This window comes from Python bivittatus, unplaced genomic scaffold (genome assembly GCF_059951505.1).
Source record: "Python bivittatus isolate LINGU-HERP-01145 unplaced genomic scaffold, Pbiv_v1 ctg000350_np1212, whole genome shotgun sequence".
NCBI classification, from domain to species: domain Eukaryota; kingdom Metazoa; phylum Chordata; class Lepidosauria; order Squamata; family Pythonidae; genus Python; species Python bivittatus.
Genome location: NW_028277074.1, coordinates 42,987,686 through 43,006,545, shown reverse-complemented (window position 1 = coordinate 43,006,545; position 18,860 = coordinate 42,987,686). Strand labels below are relative to the sequence as shown.

The following is an 18,860-nucleotide window of genomic DNA, read 5'->3' as shown; positions in this document are numbered from 1 at the left end:
TGCTGTTTAACATTTTTATCAAAGACTTTGATGAGGAAGTTGAGGGGAGTCTTACCAAGTTTGTAGACTGCACAAAGCTGGGAGGGGTGACTAACACTTTAAATGAAAGAAGATTCAAGAAGGGCTAGATAGGCCTGAGGTGTGAACTGAAATGAATAGGGTGAAACTGAATGTAGAGAAATGTAAACCAACAGTGTGATGCAGCTGCCGAAAGGGCATATGCTGTCTTGGATGCATGAACAGAAGCACAGAGTCCAGACCATGTGAAGTAATTGTTCTAGTTCTACCGAGCCTGTCAAATCCCATTCGGAGAACTGTGCCCTGTTCTGGCATCACAATTCAAAAAAGAACAGTGACAAATCAGACAAAGTCCAGATAAGGCTACTAAGTCTCCTACGTTACTAAGATGCTGAAAGTTCTGGAAAGCAAGTCTTACAAGGAACAGTTAAAGGATCTAGGTATGTTTGGCCTAGAGAAAAAACAACTGGGGAAATACGAAGGCAGTCTTCAGATACCTAAATGGAGTCACACAGAAGATGGAATAGATTTATTCTGTATTGCCTAGAGCAGTGTTGTCCAAACTTGGCCACTTTAAGAAGAGTGGACTTCAACTCCCAGAATTCCCCAGCCTAGAGGGTAGGACCAGAACCAGTGGGTTAAAATACAAAGAAAGATGCCAGAACTAAAATTCAGGAGGAACTTCCTGACTCTATAACTTGTCAGCCAGTGAAATAAGCTGCCATATGAAGGGATGAATTCTCCTTCACGAGAGATCTTCAGAGACAGGGTGTGTGCTGCAATTTCATTTGAAATATTCTCATTGGAAGACCACATTTTTGAAAAGGAAATCCACCTCACCATTTTTAAAAAAGATTTGCAAAAGTGAACGCTTTTATAAGGAAACAGTTCAAAGAAATCTACATGCCCACAGTTTCAGATTTATCGTAATATTTTCTAGATTGCGACTTAAATGGTCTAGGAATGTCATTCATGCATGATTAGATGAACGATCTACAATTTATGCGCAAGAAAATTTATGTAAGTGATGAATCTTCAATTTCTGAAATAAGTAGCTGTCTGGATTTGTGCAACTCAGCTACAGTAGCCACAAAAATCTACATTGCCAGTGAAATGTGTTTTTATATGAGCATGATGTTTATTTATTATTTATTTGTCATATTTATATAGCTGCCCATCTCACAATCAAGTGACCCTGGGTGGTGTGCCACAAAGTTAAAAACAATATATACAAATCAATATTAATATTATCCATGTTAAAAACTTTAAAATTATAAAAAGCACAAAACTAAAACAAAATAAAAAAAGATTGGGCAAAGACCAGGTGTTAATAACACGGGAGCCATCTCAATATTTCGCTGGTCCCCTGGGGTCCCCAGGCCTGCTGACACAACCAGGTCTTGAGGGACCTCTAGAAAGTTAAAAAGGATGAGGCCAGCCTCACTTTGGGGGAATGCTCCATAAAGTGGGGGCCACAGCAGAAAAAGCCCCTTGCCTAGGACCTGCCAAGGGAAGCTCCCTCGCCGATGGGACCCGCAACAGGCCCTCTCTGCTGGATCTGGTGGGAGAGGCAGATGTAATCAGGGAGTGGCGGTCCCTCAAATGATGTTTACATATGACAGAATACATAGGTTTGCTCCCATGCATCTATTGCAATAATGAAATAGCTCTTCTAATGCAACTTTTTGTTTGTTTGCTCCTTTTAGCCAAAGGAAACATTAAAGTGTGTGGAGAATTCAATTTTGCAACTGACCCTGAAGCTGCTTACATTGTCTTAAATGAGTACACCTGCCCAATGTATATTGCAGCTTGGGAGTTCACCTGTGCCTGCTCGCTGTCCTGGGTAAGATAGTCTTCTAATCCTTTGTCTATACCGGGAGTGAGTTTTGCTGAATTCAGTGGGGTTTACTTCTGTGTAGATATCTAGGTCAATTAATATAGGCTGCATAGGCTCGCTCTACTTAGTTGATGTGTTCAGGTAGCTACACAACTGGATATCTCTTTGAAAGAAATACGCCTGTATTTTTATGCGTTAGGCAATATTGTACTTTCAGAAAAAAGATGTAAATAAAAAATTGAAGTCTTTTTTTTTTTAACAAAAGTTATAATAAATAACAAATTATTATACAAAAGAGCAAAACCTCATGTGTATGTTAGGAAAGGTTTTTTTAGAAACTTTCCTATTCTTAATGAACATGCCTTTCTGTAAATAATCTTATCCAAATTGTACTTTTTGCCCAGGGAAGAGCAAAGAACTCATGATGTAGATGGTTGCTCTTGAAATCTCTTAGCACTAACCTTTGTCTTTAAATGATAAATTGGCCATAATGTCTTAACCATTTTAAATGTCAGATTAGGTATTGTCTCCCACCTTTCATCAGTGTTTCTAAACAAAAGCTACCCACCAAAAGCATGAATTTGATCCCCATGATCTACTTTCATTCTTTATTACTAAGAATGCTATTCATGACCCACATTCCCATCTCCATTTATTTTCAACATTGTAATGAGAAAGTTTAATAATGTGGTCATAAATAGCTGACTAGATTTCCCATTGATCTCCCATTTTTTTTCACAAACTCACTATTTGGCTAGTTTTTAATGTTCAGCACTATTCTTTCCTTCCTAGGAATTCTACCATGAATGGGTGAATCAGAATACTGAGAAAGCCATGTTCATGAAGAAGATATTTGCTCATTCTTTCAAAATGTCAAAGTCTCGCTTAGGTTTCGTTTCTTGCGACTCCTATGCTATGGCTGCTGCCATCGATGAGAACTTTGTCACGGAAGTCACAGTAATTGGCGTAAGTGTTGAACTCAGTGGCTCCCTAACTAGAGGAATGATGGTAATGGATTGGTCTGACCATCTGAAAAAGGATCACAAAGCATTTGTAATGAAAAACTGCGATTTGGGGAAATTCCAGGCACTTATGATGGCTGCTTTAAAATAAAATGGGCTCATTGAGGTTCTGTTCCCAATTGTTTGTGTTAAGTTACTGCTGCTGTGCAAACCAAGATTTACATGAAACACTAAAATAGCCTCCATGCAAAGGGTTAAGACAGACTCATTCTATATTTTCTGAAGAATAAAATAATCTTTTAATGCTTTTGCCAGCATGAAAGATATACACTGAACTTCTTTTTCTCTTCCTTGGCACTATACTTGTCTGAATCCTGTTCACTGAGTCATCTGTAGGCACGAACTCTTCAGGAGGATAAGAATTATCCATCCCTAGGAAGGATTCATGAACACGGCCCTTTGAGCAAGCTGTATAACTATAAATAAATAAATAAAATAAAATAATGGTTCCAACATGATGTCTGTCTTCTCCCTCTTATGAGGCGCCACCAAATGTTGCTACAGCCACCATATGATCAATATTAATTTTCTCTTAAAAACGTGTGGCAAAACCCCCCTCATAAATCTACAAAAATAATTCATATCGTGAAATTTTAATGGAAATATGGTATTCCGTTTGCTGTATGTGCAAAACATTCAAAAATAGTTTATAGAAGCTTTCTTAAAATAAAAGAGCACATAATAAATCTGAGACAATACTTTGATACGCTCAAATTCTTTTGTTTGGTACAAGTTGGAGAGAAGGATAAGGCAGAAGTACTGGCACTGCATACCCATGATAATATTGCCACAGATATCTTCCTGTTGTGAGGTCAGACTAGCAAACAGCAATTTTCAGGAGAATTAGGGTTCTGAAGCTGATAGTATCGTCCCAAGATATAAAAGGTGAAGCTTGGTGTTAGGTTAAGATTCCTCAAATGGTAGAATCTCCTTGGCTTGCAGAGTGTGGGGTCTTGAAGAATGAGGTGCACTGACATTCTAAAGCAGGCCGTCCCTTCTCCCCAAGACTTGGGGTGGATGAATGTGTCTCTGGGGAGGTGCTGTTCCAGTGGGCAGGTCCTTATGATTCCATGTGTATAATTGAATGCCAATAGTACATTTTTGCTCTACCTCTTGGTATATAAATGCTTGTGTAATAGTTGTCTTTTGCTTCCAATGAACTAATTACTGGTTGGGGTTTTTTTAGATTTTTTTATCCCACCTTTATTATTTTTATAAATAACACAAGGTGGCGAACATACCTAATATTCCTTCCTCCTTCTATTTTCTCCACAACAACAACCCTGTGAAGTGAGTTGGGCTGAGAGAGTCCAAAGTCACCCAGCCAGCTTCCATGCCTAAGGCGGGACTAGAAATCACAGTCTCCTGCTTTCTAGCCTGGGGCCTTAACCACTAGACCAAACTGGGTCTCTCTACTGAAATTTATTTTCAGCAAATGATATTGATATTTAAATTGGGATAGAAACATATCCCAATTTAAAACTAATCTCTGTTGATAAACTAAATGGTAATATTAAAATAGTATGTATTTTTCAGTTAGAAAAATACTTTGCTCATGCACTTTTGCTCTAATAATTATGGTGATATTATTATTACTAGCCACAGAGAACACTCAACAAGAGGTAATGACTTGCTGTAATTATTTTGTGGAACTATTATTATATCAAAGTGAATGTTATTATAACCTAGAGCACAAGCTTTAAGGTAATCAGGGTATGCCAATGGAAAATATGGAAGACCTGAGTTGCTCAAAGAAGTCCTTCCTTTGAAATAATTGCTCTTTCACTTTCACTATGCAATATGATTTGTACTTATTTAGCAGAACATGCCAAATATGTCCTATCACTTACTGAAATCCTTTCCAATCCCACCGTTTCCAAGAAGCTTGCGGAACAACTACTTATTCACCATATCCACTCTTGTAGGAAAGCTTAAGAATCATATTTATCCAAAAGGAAAATGACCCTGAATTTAAGAATGTAAGAAAGACACGGGACTTTATATATCAGGCAAATAGCCCCTCTCAGGTAAAGAGCGCATCTTCAAAGTCCTCCGTACGTTGCAGCACAGATGTTTGCAGCTGTTTGTGTCTCTTGCTCATCCTTTTCTTTTCAATAGCTTTCTATTTTTGATGGATAAGACTCTTCTCCACATTCACAGAACATTATTGGGGGGGGGGGACCTTCGTCTTCCTACTCAGTAAATTATATCAAGTAAATAATTAACACATAATTAAAATAACTGCATATTCTTCCTGTACCTGTATATCTCCCTTTTTGCCATTTACTAGATTATTAAGCCTTTTTTTGGCATAGACTTGTCAATTCTTTCTTGGCTTCTACAGTGGTGCGAATAGGGATGGTATCTCTTTATCCATCATATATGACTTTCATTAAAGGAAAATATGAGAACAGAGAAATATATTTTAATATCTTTTAACTGTGTTGCTACTCCCAGTTTGTTCTTTGAAAATGCACTTGGAAGTTTATCTGGCGTATTACCTGATCACAGTAGCTTTTCCTTCCTCTTCCTCTTCCTTCAATGTGCAATGGAAGAGGAAGGAAATCCTTTCAGGACTAAATTATTTAGTCAATAAAATAACTAATGTGATTGCTTTTGCTGTAACTGGACTGATAGGACTGGAATAAGAGCAAGATCAGGAGGATCCCATGAGAAACAAGATAGAAAAAAACACAACAGGTTTTTGGGGGTGGTGGGCAGAAAAGGAGATTCAGAGGTCAGGAGTGAAAAAGGAAGGGACATAATTTTGGGAAGACAGTATGAAAGGCAAGAGGAGGTTGACCGAAATAGAAGGCACCTCTTAGCTTTTTAGGTGTGGAAACTTTCTGCTCAATCTCTAAATTTACAAGGTGCACCAAAAGTCAGGCCCCATAGGCCATTCACAATATGTTTTATTATTTAATTATTTGTTCCAGTGAAAATGTTACTGTACTTAGGAACATTCAAAGGTCATGTGTCAAACAAGTATGGAAGTGTTTAGAAGAAAATGGCAACCCATTCACACATTTAATGTAATGCATATAACAAACTGTCTATGGGGCCTGACTTTTGGTACACCCTATATATTATGATCCCCTTCATGGATCACTGCCTTGTCGTGGCGAAGGGGCTTGCGTAACTCAGTGAAGCCATGAGCTATACCGTGCAGGGCCACCCAAGACGGACAGGTCATGACAGAGAGTTCTGACAAAATGTGGTCCACTGGAGAAGGAAATGGCAACCCACTCCAGTATCCTTGCCAAGAAAACCCCATGGACAATGTTAAAAGGCTAAAAGATATGACGCCGGAAGATGAGCCCCTCAGGTCGGAAGGTGTCCAATATGCTACTGGGGAAGAGCGGAGGGCAATTCCAAGTAGCTCCAGAAAGAGTGAAGTGGCTGGGCCAAAGCCGAAAGGACGTTCAGCTGTGGATGTATCTGGAAGCGAAAAGAAAGTCCGATGCTGTAAAGAACAATATTGTATAGGTACCTGGAATGTAAGATCTATGAACCAAGGCAAGCTGGATGTGGTCAGACATGAGATGACAAGATTGAACATCGACATCTTGGGAATCAGTGAACTGAAATGGACGGGAATGGGTGAATTTAATTCGGGTGACCATTATATCTACTACTGTGGGCAAGAAACCCTTAGAAGAAATGGAGTTGCACTCATAGTCAATAAGAGAGTGGGAAAGGCAGTAATGGGGTACAACCTCAAAAACGACAGAATGATTTCAGTGCGTATCCAAGGCAAACCATTCAATATCACAGTCATCCAAGTCTATGCCCCAACCACTGATGCTGAAGAAGCTGAAGTTGACCGCTTCTATGAAGACCTACAACACCTTCTAGAACTAGCACCAAAAAAGATGTCCTTTTCATCATAGGGGATTGGAATGCTAAAGTAGGAAGTCAAGGAGTAATCGGAATAACAGGCAAGTTTGGCCTTGGAGTACAAAATGAAGCAGGGCAAAGGCTAATAGAGTTCTGTCAAGAGAACAAGCTAGTCATAGCAAACACTCTTTTCCAACAACACAAGAGACAATTCTACACATGGACATCACCAGATGGTCAATACCGAAACCAGATTGATTACATACTTTGCAGCCAAAGATGGAGAAGCTCTATACAGACAGCAAAAACAAGACCAGGAGCTGACTGTGGCTCAGATCATGGGCTTCTTACTGCAAAATTTAGGCTTAAATTGAAGAATGTAGGGAAAACCACTAGACCACTCAGGTATGACTTAGATCATATTCCTTGTGAGTACACAGTGAAGGTGATGAATAGATTTAGAGGATTAGATTTGGTAGACAGAGTGCCTGAAGAACTATGGACGGAGGTCCGTAACATTGTACAGGAGGCAGCAACTAAAACCATCCCAAAGAAAAAGAAATGCAAGAAAGCAAAATGGCTGTCTGATGAGGCTTTACAAATAGCTGTGGAAAGAAGGAATGCGAAAAGCAAGGGTGAAAGGGAAAGATATAAGCAACTGAATGCAGATTTCCAGAGAATAGCAAGGAGAGATAAGAAGGCCTTCTTAAATGAACAATGCAAAGAAATCGAGGAAAACAATAGAATGGGGAAGACTAGAGATCTCTTCAAGAAAATTGGAGATATGAAAGGAACATTTAGTGCAAAGATGGGCATGATAAAGGACAAAAAAGGCAGGGACCTAACAGAAGCAGAAAAGATTAAGAAGAGGTAGCAAGAATACACAGAAGAACTATACAAGAAAGATCTTAATGTCCCTGATGTCCACCCTGGTGTGATCGCTGACCTTGAGCCAGACATCCTAGAGAGTGAAGTCAAGTGGGCCTTAGGAAGCATTGCTATCAACAAAGCTAGTGGAGATGACAGTATTCCAGCTGAGTTATTTAAAATACTAAAAGACGATGGTGTTAAAGTGCTGCACTCAATATGCCAGCAAGTGTGGAAAACGCAACAGTGGCCACGGGATTGGAAAAGGTCAGTTTACGTTCCAATTCCAAAGAAGGGCAATGCCAAAGAATGCTCAAACTATCGCACAATTGCACTCATTCCACATGCTAGCAAGGATATGCTCAAAATCCTACAAGCTAGGCTTCAGCAATACATGAACCGAGAACTACCGGATGTACAAGCTGGGTTTCGAAGAGGCAGAGGAACTAGAGATCAAATCGCCAACATTCGCTGGATCATGGAGAAACCACGAGAGTTCCAGAAAAATATCTACTTCTGCTTCATTGACTATGCAAAAGCCTTTGATTGTGTGGATCACAACAAACTGTGGCAAATTCTTAAAGAGATGGGAGTACCAGACCACCTTACCTGTCTCCTGAGAAATCTGTATGCAGGCCAAGAAGCAACAGTTAGAACCGGTCATGGAACAACTGATTGGTTCAAAATAGGGAAAGGTGTACGACAAGGCTGTATACTGTCACCCTGCTTATTTAACCTATATGCAGAGTACATCATGAGAAATGCCAGGCTGGAAGAATCACAAGTCGGAATTAAGATTGCAGGGAGAATCATCAACAACCTCAGATATGCAGGCGATACCACCCTAATGGCAGAAAGTGAAGAAGAACTAAAGAGCCTCTTGATGAGGGTGAAAGAGGAGAGTGCGAAAGCTGGCTTGAAACTCAACATTAAAAAAACTAAGATCATGGCATCTGGACCCATCAATTCCTGGCAAATAGAAGGGGTAGAAATGGAAGCAGTAACAGACTTCATTTATTTGGGCTCCAAGATCACCGCAGACGGAGACTGCAGCCATGAAATTAAAAGACGCTTGCTCCTTGGGAGGAAAGCCATGGCAAGCCTAGATAGCATATTAAAAAGCAGAGACGTCACCTTGCCGACAAAAATCTGCATAGTCAAAGCTATGGTTTTTCCAGTAGTAATGTATGGCTGTGAGAGCTGGACCATAAAGAAGGCGGAGCGCCGAAGAATTGATGCCTTTGAACTGTGGTGCTGGAGAAGACTCTTAAGAGTCCCCTGGACTGCTAGGAGGTCAAACCAGTCAATCTTAAAGGAAATCAACCCTGACTGCTCATTGGAAGGATTGATAATGAAGCTCAAGCTCAGATACTTTGGTCACCTAATGCGAAGAGAGGAGTCTTTGGAAAAGACCCTGATGCTGGGAAAGATTGAAGGCAAAAGGAGAAGAGGACGGCAGAGGATGAGATGGTTAGATAGCATCACTGAAGCAATGAGCATGAAACTGAGCAAACTCAGGGAGGCAGTGAAGGACCGGAAGGCCTGGCGCAATATGGTTCATGGGGTCACAAAGAGTCGGACACGACTTAACGACTAAACAACAACAAATATATTATGATATCTTAGCAATGTTTGTTTTTACCTAATGTGTTTATACCTTGTACTCTAAGCAAACTTATCATAATTTCTTATTTCTTGTTTCCATATTGTACATGTACTAATGTATACCACACTGTTCCAGGTTGCATCACAAATAACATTTAGTGTCTGACACACAGCCCATATTGTCCTGAAAGACATCTTTAGTGAAGCTACCTATGATAAACATATTATTTGCTATAAATTCTAAAGCAATCTCCCAAGAGGGTCCCTTTTTATAACAAATACCGTATAGACTCTAGATCAGTGTTTCTCAAACTTGGCAACTTTAAGATGTGTGGACTTCAACTCTCAGAATTCCCCAGCCAGCATGTCCACATATCTTAAAGTTGCCAAATTTGAGAAACACTGATCTAGAACACAGTTTCTATGTTCTCTGGACAGAAGGATTAATAAGTTCCTCCTATTGTTGTGGGCTCTTTTTCCCCCACTTTCTTGAAATTAGGGCAGATTCTCTGTTAATTAACTAGCAGACTTTCTTATTGAATTTATTTCAATGGAAGAAATTCTAATTCTAATCAGACTAGAATATAATCTGAGCCATCTAACTAAGCAACTGAACCAACTGCCATCTTCATTATTTTTTTCTTCCTCTTTTTCCTTCTATTTTATTTACCTTTTGATGGTGTACTTTAGACTGTGTACCCAAAGGGAGGGACTCTAGAGACATTTTTACATTAAGAGCAAAATAATCTGCACTAAATAAATAACTAAAATGTGTAATCTTGGGTTAGAGTCAAACTATGCCAAAGTAAGGTAAGGGAACTAATGAAGATTAATCCTAGTATAACTAAATTTGGATCCATTCTTAGCATAGAAAATTATAGCAGCAGAATATTAGGTAACCATTTTTATAGCCATATGGGGGCGCTGGTAGCATATTGTTTAACTGAGAACAGTAAACTCCTTAAGACACAGAAATGAAAATCAAGTTCCTAGCACCTGGTGTTGATAGAGCTTGCTTCCTCAGCTGGCTTCTATCAGTTTGCAGAATAACTGTGAATGAAGCCCGGTTTTGCCTTGTACCTTCCCCCAAATGAAACTTAATCTGAAACCTTGCTTGATTTTGCAGTATTGTTCAGCATATTGCAAAAGAGTAAATCCTTGTATGCAGATACTGTGCGAAACAAAGAGGTTTGCGCTTGTACATTTCAAAGGAAACTGGCCCTTCAACAGGACAAAACCATTCAGGTGCAAAAGATCGTAATTCCAAGCATCCTACCGCACTTTTGTCAGAGAGATCCTTAGGAACCGATGTCTTAGAAAATATTCTGTTCTTTTCCTTCTCTCTGCTCCTCGAAAAAGTGAAAGTTTGCAGAATCAGTCCTCCATCCACAAGACAGGCATTCCAAGAAGCTCAGAAGTAGTTCCATGTCTTCCCTTTTTGACTTCTGCATTTCCTCCAGCTTTTATTCCTTCTTGGTCCACACCTCTAGCCTTCAAGAACTCCAGCTCTCAAGGGGACAGAGGATGGATAAATCCTTTTACTAATCCCATTCCAAACATTCAGATAAGACTTTCCTCTCTTTTCGACCTAACCATTACTTTTATTAGCAACAATCCTATGGTCCTGGGGATACAGGATGGAATTTTAGGGGCCCTAAGATTGTTTGGGTCCAAAGCAACATAGATCTGATTAGGGAGTAGTTTTAAGGGAGCATTTTCGATACAAAACTTTAGAACTGCAGTTTTATTATACGTATTGTTCTTCCACCATCATTTCAAAACAAAACTTTTAGACATCCACTGAAAAATGGTCGTTCTATCAATATTTTGCTTTTCTAAAACAATTAAACATTTCAAAGGCAATGATGTCGTACTTACCTCCTTTGAGGGTAAATACCTCTGCCCACTTTCTTTCTATCCAACCGAACTATGAGAACTACTTACTAATTACTCATAATGTTACCTTTTCATTCAAATCTGCCTAAGATAGCATGTTTATTTTAAAAACAAAAATAACAGGGGCTTTGAAAGTAAGTGCAAGTTGAATGAATTTGAAAGTATGCAAACAAAATTTAGGTAGGCTGCCTAGAAAGATTTCCTCCCTCCTCCCCGCCCCTTCCCCCAATTGCAGGGATTTTAAGAATAAGTCAAGTATTGAAGTACTGAATTCAGCCATTCAGAAAAGACGTTTGAAATATTAAATAGCATGTCCATTCATGCACGTAAAATGGACTAGGAAAGGACAGAGATGCCTTATAAATCAAGAGTAGACAATTTTTGGAGGCTGGATTCTGTATGTAGCAGTTAGGAGAAATGAAAGTTGCAATGGACAGGGTAATGATATAAAGATGATGGTGCCAGGATTTCCCATTTTCTTCATTTTTAGGTGCAGGTGGTGGCGGGATCTTTACAAAGATTTTAAGCCTTTCTCTTCTTACATCTTACAAAGATTTTAAACCTTTAGGACTTATGCTAGAGCTTTCAGGAGTCTCTCATCTGAAAATGGTGGAAAACTCAATTTTTTAAGGACACTGCTTGGAAGAGGTTTCGGGAATCACAGAAAAAGAGTTTTTATTTTATAGTTTGGGGGTTTCTGTTGTTTTTACTGTTTGTATGCTGCCCAGGGTTGTTGTTACAATATGGGCAGCTATGTAAGTCATAAAAATAAAATAAGATAAAAAATAGAGGCAGGGGAAACATGTCATCCACCTCCTTATAAATGAATGTACTATTACTCCTGCACAAAATGTTGGTCATAAAAGATGTTGGGAGTGGTATGAGTTCCATTTCAACTGTTTAGACAAATTACACTTATCTCTACAAGTATACATCACTGGAGTCTCCCCTCCCTTGCATTTTGGGTAAATACAATAAAAAAAAAAAAGATTCCTAAAGTAGCTTTTGCATTTCTTACTTTCAAAGTGTTTACTTAATTAAAGAAAACATGTTTATTTTGCCTAGGTATAATTACAAATAATGTTTCCATAGAAATACTAATGTATACCAGTTTTTAATGCAAGTGAAATTGTGTTACTTGCTCTATGGTTATGGATAATGGAAACAAAAAACCCTTCAAGATTAATAAAAATATTACCATATTCTGTACTGTAGCATAACAACATAAACAGCAGGTTTTTTTGATTTAGCAGTCATAAATTGGATTAAGTTGTGATTGTATTAAGACGATTCCTGAAACTCAGCTGCAGATTATACAAGGCACTTTGAGGCGTGTTTTGCTTATCCCTCTCACGCACACATGAAAGCCTGTGTACGTTCCCCATAAGCAGCCGATATAAGAAAACCTCTTTTGCTTCAGCAGGGATTCTGCTGAATTACTGTGAAATGTCTGCCGGCTCCCAAAGTACTTACTTGTGACTAGGTCAGTGTTGTCCAAACTTGGCCACTTTAAGATGAGTTGACTTCAACTCCCAGAATTCCCCAGCCAGCACTCATCTTAAAGTGGCCAAGTTTGGACAACACTGGACTAGGTACACCCGGCAATGGAATCCACGTACTCTAAGTGCCAGTGGTGGTGCTTGACTTCCAAGTTTAAGCAGGATTGGCTACGTAACAACATAGAAACATTTTTTTTTTTGGTGGTGATGGGGTAAACACCTCCTATGTGAAGAGTTTTATCCTACATATAGCCCATATAAACTTACGATATGATTTATTCACCAGCAGTTGTACAATATACAGCATACATGGGTAAAGGATGCAGATATGAGGAAAGCTTTCATTATCATAATAATATGAAATAACCTGCCAGATGTTTTTCCCCAAAAACTTCAACTTTGATTGTACTTAGTGGATGCCTTTCTTGCATTCCTGAAAACACACCGTGTAGGTGGATCTGTTCTTTCAGACTAAAGTTCAAAGGTTGGATCTCCATGAGGATTCAATCTATGCAGCTGTTATACGTTTTATTTCATCCATTGCAAGGGATAAGATTCCAACAAATAAAAACTAGGCATTTCTTTCCTACAATTAGCCCTGCAATCAGAAATGATTGGTGAATTTTCTAATTTTGCTGGCCTCCTCCAATAGGATAGATGATATCTTTGGGATGGAATCAAGACCCAATCTCCTCTACTCCAGGAACACTTAGCCAGCTCCTAGAGAAGAGCTGACTCATGGCATTGGGAACATTGTGAAGCAAGTCTTTGGTGGAAGCTGATGTTTAAAAGTGCTCTCACTGACAACTATTAGTCCTTGAAGACGCATTTTCAAGCATCATCATTCAGACAATTTTGTCAGACAATGCCATTCCCTTTGTCTTATGAAACAGCTGCAAATCAGTCATCATCACTGGTGATGGAGGGAGGTCCCCCCTGAAGTCAATTGGCTAGACTGATAGGCTGGATAAGGCTTCTCAGCTGAAAGTTCCCTGCTCTAAAGTGAAAGGTATCGTGCAGTGTTGGAGAAAATGTTTTCAATTAGGGTAACTACTGGAAATATACAGTACGTATTAACACTGGTTTAAGAAAATCTCCCTGATGTAAAAGATTGCTCTAAAAGACAAAATCTAGTCTTCTAAATGAGAGCCAAATTGGTATAATGATTAAGGCACTAGGCTAGAAACTGGGAAACCATGACTTCTAGTCCTGCCTTAGGCACAAAGCCAGCTGGATGACCTTGGACCAGTCACTCTCTCTTAAGCCCTAGGAAGAAGGTGGCAATGGCAAACCACTTCTGAAAATCTTGCCAACAAAACTGCAAGGATTTGTTCATGCAGTTGCCACAAGTCAACACTCAACCAAAAAACAAAACAAAGGCTTCTAAATCCATCCTTCAGAATATCAGTCTTACCTTCCTAGCCCTGAAAATATATTCAACCATTTTGCTGCCTTATATGTAATCAGTATCCTATGCAGAATGTTTCACAGCAAAGGTAAATAGACGTTCTTCCATGGTGGATGTACGAGAGATGATATGCTGTTTGGTGACTCAGCTGCAGCAGCTGTCACAAAACTGCTAGCAAGCTCATTTGTAGCTGCCATTTAAAAAGAGTTAATATGGCACAGCTATTTTTATACAATGTTTTCTTCTGCAGTCAACTTTTAGAATGATCAGAGTTCACTACAGTCCAACTGCTCATGTAGCAAATATATCTAGGGTGGACTACAAAAGATCATCTAGATTAAAAGAAAGCCTGTCCTATGATTAAACTGAGTTATATTTACATAAATCCTAGCCAAAACTCTGTCAAATGTTTGAAATTCAAACATACTACAAAAGGTATATAAGGAAGACGTAACACAAAAATGAAAAAAGCATTATTTATTTTTCAATTACAACTCAAAGTTGTATTGGTAAAAAAGCACAAGGAATCTTGTGTCATCCACAAGTATTGGCTATGCACAGTTCAGTTCAACTTAAAAACGCATTCAGGTTTACAAATGTACAAACAGACACATAAAATGTATAGTTTGAACAGAATGCTCTTAGATTCAGCCATTTTTGCTCCTAAGGTTTTTACATTCATAGAGTCTTTTAACAAAGCTTTATTTAAAAAAAAATACTTTGCATTTTTAGCACAAGATGCTCCTTAAAATTAGGTTTGGGGGCATAATACTGGAAAAAAAATTAAATCAAGCATGGTAGATGAAAATCACTGTATTTTTTAACTTAGCAAGTTTTAAAAAAACTTAAATAGTAGATGGTAAAAAGCCAGAACCATGGTCATAGTGGAGTAGATTTTGTTGACTGCACATCCAGACTCTCCAATCAGATCAGCAATTTCATACTACCATAATTGCAAGACAGACTTTAAGAGGAGCAAGTGATGAATGTATGATTAGACTTTAATGGTTTTGTTGGGAGGAACAAAGAAAAAGAATAGGAACAAATGGCTTGTGAATTATGTTTCAGGCATGTTACAGAATTTACCATGATCGCATCTGAATAATTACAGTCACTTTATTTCGCTTAATTTCAATTTTCAGATGGGTAATGCACATTAGGCCAAGGATCTGAGCTTCTTCTCCCAATTGCAGGGCTCCAAATTAGCCAAGGATTATAGGCTTGTCCCAACTCTTCAGAACTGTTTACTGTGGGGGCAGTAACAGGGGATGGCGGGGTGTTTTCACTCCCAAGGTCAATACCCGGCAAATGGTGAGCTGGAGTGTTGAATGGAAGGGAATTGTTCAAATTGCTTGACCAAATGGAACTGCTGAATGGAGTGGTAGTTGTAGACCACAGGCCACTCGGGTTGCCAAGGATAGACTGCATTATTAAAAAAAGAAAAAAGAAAAAAAGAAACCACAAGATGTTTATCATACATGTCATCATAACTACCAGGTTAAAAAAATCCATGACATTATTCAGATTTTGATTAAAGATGTCAATATATATTGAATGTGGGACTCATCTGCTTACTATTCTACCCTCAACAGTTTGAACCACAGAGGTGACTTGGAGAAGGAATGCAAAGGCCATTAGCAAAACCCAAATTAAGCCTGGGAAGAAAGAGAATGTGAGAAATAAACTAAAAAGTTTTATTTTCTTTGCTATAAGAGGGAGGAAAGGAAAATGCTGTCAGGCTTTCAAGATTCGGTTATTATAGTTTATCAATAAAGTGGAGTTCCTGTATTTCTTATGTTTCCTGACCTGGCCTACCTCAAAGGGCTAACATCAATATTGAGTGCCTGACAGCTTAATTCATGTTTTGCTAATGGCCTTTGCATTCCTTCTCTAATTAACATAAGAAATATTATAGCATACAACAGAAATGAAAGAGTTTTCTTAAAACCCTGCTACCAAACCAAGGTATTTAGTTCAAATATGCTATTGATTAATGCAATTGCCCATAGAAAGTATAGAGCTGCATTCAAAAATCAGATTCATACCTTGAGTACTTCTGTATCATTAGACTGACAATCAAGATATTGCCCACTGATAAGAGGTTAATGTGGGTTGGCACTAGCCAGCAATCATTAATCCTGCTCAATAAACTCAATTATCTAGCACTTCAGAATAGGTCAGATTTCAGTTCAATCCCCCGTTGCTCATACTGACCCCTGTCTCCCTGGGAAGTGTACCAATTAAGATCTTCAAGTGGTATCTAATTTCAAAGCTGTCATCTGACTCTGCATAAACATGATGCATAAAGCCCGCCAGAAATATCTATACCCTATAATTTACTGACAGAACCTCCAGCAATCAATCTATCAGCTCATTAGTTGCTTGCTTCGTTTCTGCCATTTTATGTTAGGTGGGAGAAGGGAAAACTGTTAACACAGTTGGACTGTTATCTAGGGCCAGGAATGTGCAAGTTCGTACCAACATGAGAACCACGAACTGGCTGAGGAGGGGGGAGGTAGGAAGAAAGGGTAGAAGTAGATTGGGAATGCGTGGGCTTTTAGTATCAGCAATGCTTTGAAGCTGCATGTACATCTCAATAAATGAATTTCTTTTTGAACTTATTATAAGTTTCAAGAGATTTTTCTTTGCTGGGATTTGAACATTGTAGTTCTGACATCTACATACAAGCAAATTTAAGCTCTCAAATATTTAGGTGAACTCCTGAACAGACTTCACTGAGTCTGTATTTTACCCAGTCTTTACCCTTTTTCAGTGGAGTGGAAAATAAATGTGTGCAACTTGAGAACACCTAGACCATTCTTTGGGCTAAAATGAAGCATGCACATCAGCAAGCAGTGCCTGTCTTAGGGGAGGAGTGGTGAAGGTTTATTGTTGTCATTTTTTATTTTTTACTCTGTTATAACCCACCTGAGTCCTTAAGAAAGACAGTCTACGTGGATGCATAGGACTATAACTAGGTTTTACATGTTGACATTCAGGATACTTCAGAGTTTTGAAGAATCTAATTTTGAGCATTCAATTGCACTTTAGCAGACATGAATGACATGGCTTGTAATTGAAAGATAAACAGGAATTGTGTGCATATTCCACCCATCCAAGTGGATTAACCTTAGACTCAGATTTCCAGTGTCCTTTATTATCTAAGAACTTAGTGGGTAATTTGACTGCACAGTCAGAATTCAGTAGTTATTGAAAATAGAACAATTAAGAATTGTCAGATAAATTAAGCACATCTCCAGCATTTCAAATAATTTAAGTAATCATCTTAGATACTTAAACACAGTACTGTGAAAAATAGATACTTACTGAAGTTGTGTGAGTTGGGGATCCTGAACTTGTAGGCCAGGAAGGCATGAAATCTGTAGCTGAAGAATCCCAGATGGATGAAGGAACATTGCTAAACTCATTCCAGTTTCGCTGAGCATCTTGACCATAAACAGACTGTGACACTCCAAGTTTGCTGAAAACTTCTAAGAGGGGGTAAGAAAAATCAACACAAACATGAGTCCTATTTTAAATACAAAGCTTTGATTTTCAGTAATTTAACAAAACATTGGCATCCTGAAAGTAAAATAGGAGCCTTCATATTAAGACCAAATTTGATCAGATATCAGACATAAGTGTGCTGCATATGCTGCTTGGTGCTTGTAAAGACTAAAATGTCTTTGCTACAACTTAGATGCTGCCACAGAGCAATCCAATTTAAGCATCCAGAGTTTGCTCTAACTTTTATGATGGTTCTAAAATACTAGAAGTCAGCCTTTTGCTGACATTTATACTTATGTATTAAATTATTTGTTAAAAAATGGTTTGTCTTAATTACTGCAATTTTGCTAAATACCTTATCTAACTAATAGAAAGATTACCCTGAATTTAAAATGATTCCCCCACAAACCAAAAAACAGTAAGGAACTATTTATAAACTCAGACAAAAATACTGTGAACCCTTACCTTCTCACCTTATCAATCTAGGGTTGCCAAGTCTAAATAAAGCTAATCCTGGAATTTCCCTCACTCTAAAAAATGTGTACATGTCTCACAATTGTGTGAGCATATATGCGCCAGAAGCCATGCTCCAATAAAAGGAAGGCCAGGCCAAAAATAAAAGGGTATTAAGAGGCACAGATTAATTGCCTATAAAATGCACACAGCTAGTCCTCATTTATCAACTGCCTCATTTAGCGAGTGTTCACAGTTACAGGGAACTGGAATGAAAAAGTAACTTTATGATCAATCCTCGCATTAGGATCTTTGCAGGTCTGTAAAGCAAAGAAAAACTGAAGTAAGTTCATAAGCACAGTCGTGGTTTTACTTAGAGACTGCTTCACTTAACAATAGAGTTGCCAGTCCTAATTGTTGTTGCTAAATGAGGACTACATGTATATCAATAAAAATAAATTGATTTCCTAACTAACCATTGTCTCATACGCAGGAACACACAAGTGCAAACACATACACATTCTGTTCTTTCCTTCAAGCAGAAACAGCAGCCCCTGCCCAAAAAGGATATAGAATATAGACAGTGGAAAGTCTTAATACTTTCATTAGAATATAAATGTAAACCTTGACTATTTGTAATGTTTTTGATCAGAATAATTAGCTACTATCTGAAGCAGTTTCAATTAAAAATATGCATATTGTTCAGTTATTTATTTTCTAAAATATACACTACTCACAACACTTACCTCCAGTTAAATTAAAAGAGTTTCCAAATGCTGAGAAAGAGTTCAAAGGTGTAAAATCTGGGCTGCTAGGATTGCTAAGAGGACTCCACAAACCAGAACTAAGAGAAAAGAAGGGCATTTTTTTGTTAGGAAAATCACTTCAGTGTGACAAACACTGAAATACAA

At 38.3% G+C, this 18,860-nt stretch overlaps 2 protein-coding genes across 5 annotated transcripts in view; one reads left to right on the top strand and one right to left on the bottom strand.

Moving 5' to 3' along the window:
- Positions 1-18,860, top strand: part of LOC103060619 (uncharacterized) — a 38,986-nt gene that overhangs the window by 9,504 nt on the left and 10,622 nt on the right. For 2 of the 4 annotated variants that reach the window (XM_088145024.1, XM_088145022.1), the window contains exons 5-6: positions 1,725-1,861; positions 2,648-2,821. In XM_088145024.1, the coding sequence (XP_088001150.1) occupies positions 1,725-1,861; positions 2,648-2,821 (311 nt within the window). Of the gene's footprint in view, positions 1-1,724; positions 1,862-2,647; positions 3,153-18,860 lie in introns of those variants that run through there. The other 2 variants (XM_088145021.1, XM_007428763.4) reach the window with 1 other exon arrangement.
- The window catches only part of TMEM131 (transmembrane protein 131), an 87,278-nt gene continuing 82,869 nt past the window's right edge, over positions 14,452-18,860 (bottom strand). The window contains exons 39-41 of the mRNA XM_088145015.1: positions 18,696-18,793; positions 17,317-17,480; positions 14,452-15,411 (exon numbers count right to left, since the gene is read on the bottom strand). Of these exons, the coding sequence (XP_088001141.1) occupies positions 15,121-15,411; positions 17,317-17,480; positions 18,696-18,793 (553 nt within the window). The 3' untranslated portion in view covers positions 14,452-15,120. The remainder of the gene's footprint in view (positions 15,412-17,316; positions 17,481-18,695; positions 18,794-18,860) is intronic.